This window comes from Solanum pennellii, chromosome 2, assembly GCF_001406875.1.
Source record: "Solanum pennellii chromosome 2, SPENNV200".
NCBI lineage: Eukaryota > Viridiplantae > Streptophyta > Magnoliopsida > Solanales > Solanaceae > Solanum > Solanum pennellii.
Genome location: NC_028638.1, coordinates 45,037,810 through 45,041,507, shown reverse-complemented (window position 1 = coordinate 45,041,507; position 3,698 = coordinate 45,037,810). Strand labels below are relative to the sequence as shown.

The window sequence follows — 3,698 nt, the reverse complement described above, 5'->3', positions numbered from 1 at the left end:
GATTCAAAATACAAACTGATACAAGTATAAGGGTCCACCAGACCATTCCGCCTATATATAAATTACATCCCAGTAAATATTGTTTAGGTATGCATATTAGTTCCAGTGTAATATCTGATTCAGAAACTAGATGACGGTATCCTGCAAGAAAGTGCATATTAGAATGTTGGGATCATTTCTTCTTTTGTACGAGTTAATATGGCCTTAGAGTTCAAAAAATAGTAAGTGTGATTACATATACACCGAGATGCCAATTGGCACTTTCACTAGTCGAAATTTTTTCGCCTATCTTACTCAAAGAAGTAAAACACTAAACTCAGGAGATGCAATTCACATTCATTATAAAATAGTACTTCTCTCTGATCGTAGAGCAGAAAAAGTTGCATTAACAATTGGAAATTCCACCATTGTGACAAATGCACATTAAACTGGCTAGTTTTCTTACTACAGATAGCATCTCAAAGTACATATTTTGGACCATAATGAGGCCAATTACTAAACATTTAAATTTCTAAGTTCATGTGAGATTCGATACAGAACTATCATAGGAATGTTTATGGAACAGTAGAGACAAGGAAAAGTAGAATATAATATGTTGGAATTGCTACATTTACTTCAGTTCAATCTTGCTCTTACTGGATTTGAAGCCTTCCTCTTCCTTTTCAGTTGATTGCGAACACGCCTGAACCCCTTAATTGATACAAGGCTCTGAGTATAGTTGGTAAGTGAACGAATAGGTTTTATTCTCATTTCCCACCTTTGTTTTGTTGTGAGGTTGAACAAGAAGGGCATGTTTGGAGCATTTTCAACTACTATATCTCCACCAGTAAGAACCCAAGGCATTGAAAGGCTAAAATCCGTGTCAAAGGTGTTCTTCTTTATCCATTCACACTCCTTTGCAGCGATATCAAGTTCAATCTCCCAAACATCAACACGGCCCTTGAATTTGGTGAATGAAAAGTATGTAAGCAATGCAAATGACCCATGATAGTTGGTGACCACAAAATTTTGATATGCAGTTATCACTTCTTCGGGGAAAGATATTATGAAGAACTCCTCTATACTCCAAACAAACGAGGCAAGAACAAAATTTCCATCCAAGTCCTGTGCAATCCAGCAAGTAAGCCCTTCAATAATTACATCACAGAAGTCGCTAATCATTGTTAAGTGACGATTAGACTTCACTTCTTTCCAACACTCCGAATTGGTTGAGTAAATCTCAAGTATAGTCAACGGCCCACCTCTTTTATAGCTTAGAATCCTCATGACCTTGTAATCATCAGAATCTTTATCACATCCAAAGCCCATACTAATATAACATTTGCGTGTCTTTTCAGGGTCGTCATTGTGTACAGGGAACATCTTGTACTGCTCTATGGCAGGGTTCCATATGCAAATCATTCGACCGGAAGCAATAGTAGTAACTAAACAGATCAAGCCATTGATTGAACCTATAACAGTATAATCGGCCGTACAGGGTTCATTAAGCTTTATCAAGTTGCCAGGATTTTGTATATGGATCAAACGATTTATCTCCCCAGTCTGAACAAAGATACAATGGTTATCAGGGATTGAACTAAACCTCTTGCTATACAGATTGATAAACCAGGGGCTTGAAATCAGCATGGAATAGTCCTTATATAAGCACTTCAATCGCATCAGAGTTTTGACTGGTAATCTTGAAAAAATAACCCCAAGAATCTCATCGTTAAGACCCGGAATACCACCGGTAATTCGTCTTGCATTATTCATCTTATAAGGAAAATGGAGATTCTATTTAGGGTTGAGACAATGAATCAAACAGTTTTGAATGCAGAAAGTAGAGTATATTTCGCCCAAATCTAACTAAAAATCTTCAAGAAATTGCTGTGATTGAAGCACTCACCTTGAGAGGCAGAAATCCAAAACCCAAAGAAGAAGAAACACTCAACACTCTCTCTCTCTCTCCAGTGGAAACGATTATTTTTAACTGATTTTTTGCTTCTCAACTGATCTCTCTCTTTATTTATAGGGGCAGGACAAGTTTTTGAGCTACTTCTGACATGGAAAGCCAACTAAGCATTTCTGTGGATTAGTATATATAAATTCTATATTTATATCTTTATATGATTTTTTTTCAAAATTAAATATATTAACGGGATAATTATATAATAAGCATATACAAATTTTAGATCTATACCATTAGAAATTTTTTGGATTTATACAATTAATAGGGTGTACATGACCGGATTCCTTTGAGTTTTTTAAATATCAAATCAAATCATTCCTGTAAAATTTAAATTTATAAATCAAATCAAACTAATAAATTTGAATTTTTTTTTGAATTTTTCAATCTCGGGTTGGTTCGGGTTTTTCAAATACCAAACCAAACCATTGTGTCGAATTTTTTAATTTATAAACCAAAACAAACTAATAAACTTCAAAATTTTCCATATTTTTGGATTTTTTCAGTAAGCTTGCATACAAACATATTATTAATTAACTTGTGCTCCAAATATTTCTTTAGTCCAGTCAAAATACAATTATTCAAAACGTTTCTTAAAAAAATAAATATGAGATGAGTATTGATGACACAAAAATATTCAATAAAAAAATAATAATGAAATCATCGTATAAAATAAATATTATAAAATCATAATGAAAATAATCATAATTTAAAAGTACTAAATCATGCTAAAATAAATTTATAAGTATTAGTTACATTACTAAATATTCAATGTTATTGTCATTCTTAGTGTTGAATTGATTTTCTTTTTGCATTAGTATTAATTTGATTTTGATTTAAGTTTTATTATAATTATCAACATCTATGAACTATAATCTCTATTCGATCATTCCGAATTTTAAGTTTTAATTTTAAAAAAGAAGATAAAACTATGAAAATGTATAAGAAATATTTTAAAATGATATCAAGAATAATATATTTATGTATAAAATAAAATTTTAAAAATTACATATAATGTCGGTTAATTTGGTCTCGAGTTGTTTTTTTTATTTAAAACCAACTCAACCCAAGTATAGTCGAGATTTTTTCATACCAAACCAAGTCAAATCAGACCATTATTTGGATTTTTTCGATTTGACATGATGTCTGATTTGATTCGGTTTTCAGTTCGATTTTGTACACCCCTAACAGTTAAGCATCGAATTATACAAATCTTAAATTTATACAATTAGGAGTCAAATTATATAAATTATGGACGTGGGGCACATAATTATGATTGTAAGTTGATGACGATTGGTAATTTAATTAAATTGTGAGTAGTTATATTACGAATTAACTAATATATTTTTTTTTATTCACTTAATTTTTCCTTAGTTTAATCCCTCCATTTGTCGCCTAATTAAACAAGTAAAAGTTGTTTAAATGACAAAAAGGTACTTAGATGTATAGGTGACAATTTCAGTTCATAGAATTGAATTAAAACCATTTTGTTCATATTAAATTAAATGAATCATTCATATATTTTTTTCATTTTCTTAAATGGGTTAATATGTTCTTCAACATATTTAAGCTCATACAAATATGAAAAAAAACGAGTTAACATGAGAATTCATATTCAGCCCATATAAGTAAAATGAAACAGATTTTTATTTTTAGAAAATAAAAAAATATTAGAGATTGATTGGTGGAAGGTGTGGGGAAGGGGAAGGTGTTGTGCTCGGGGTTCGAGGTCGGTTGGTGAAGGGGGGACCGG

The 3,698-nt window shown here is 31.3% G+C and overlaps 1 protein-coding gene across 1 annotated transcript; it reads right to left on the bottom strand.

Moving 5' to 3' along the window:
- Positions 1-366: 366 nt before the first annotated feature.
- Positions 367-2,036, bottom strand: LOC107010583 (F-box/kelch-repeat protein At3g23880-like). Its single transcript, XM_015209862.2, has one exon. The coding sequence runs from the start codon at positions 1,750-1,752 to the stop codon at positions 616-618; it is 1,137 nt and encodes a 378-aa protein (XP_015065348.1). The 5' UTR covers positions 1,753-2,036; the 3' UTR covers positions 367-615.
- Positions 2,037-3,698: the final 1,662 nt, after the last annotated feature.

Bases quoted from the DNA above. Each gene is read 5' to 3' on its own strand.
- LOC107010583 (XM_015209862.2), bottom strand. From the start codon at position 1,752: ATGAATAATGCAAGACGAATTACCGGTGGTATTCCGGGTCTTAACGAT.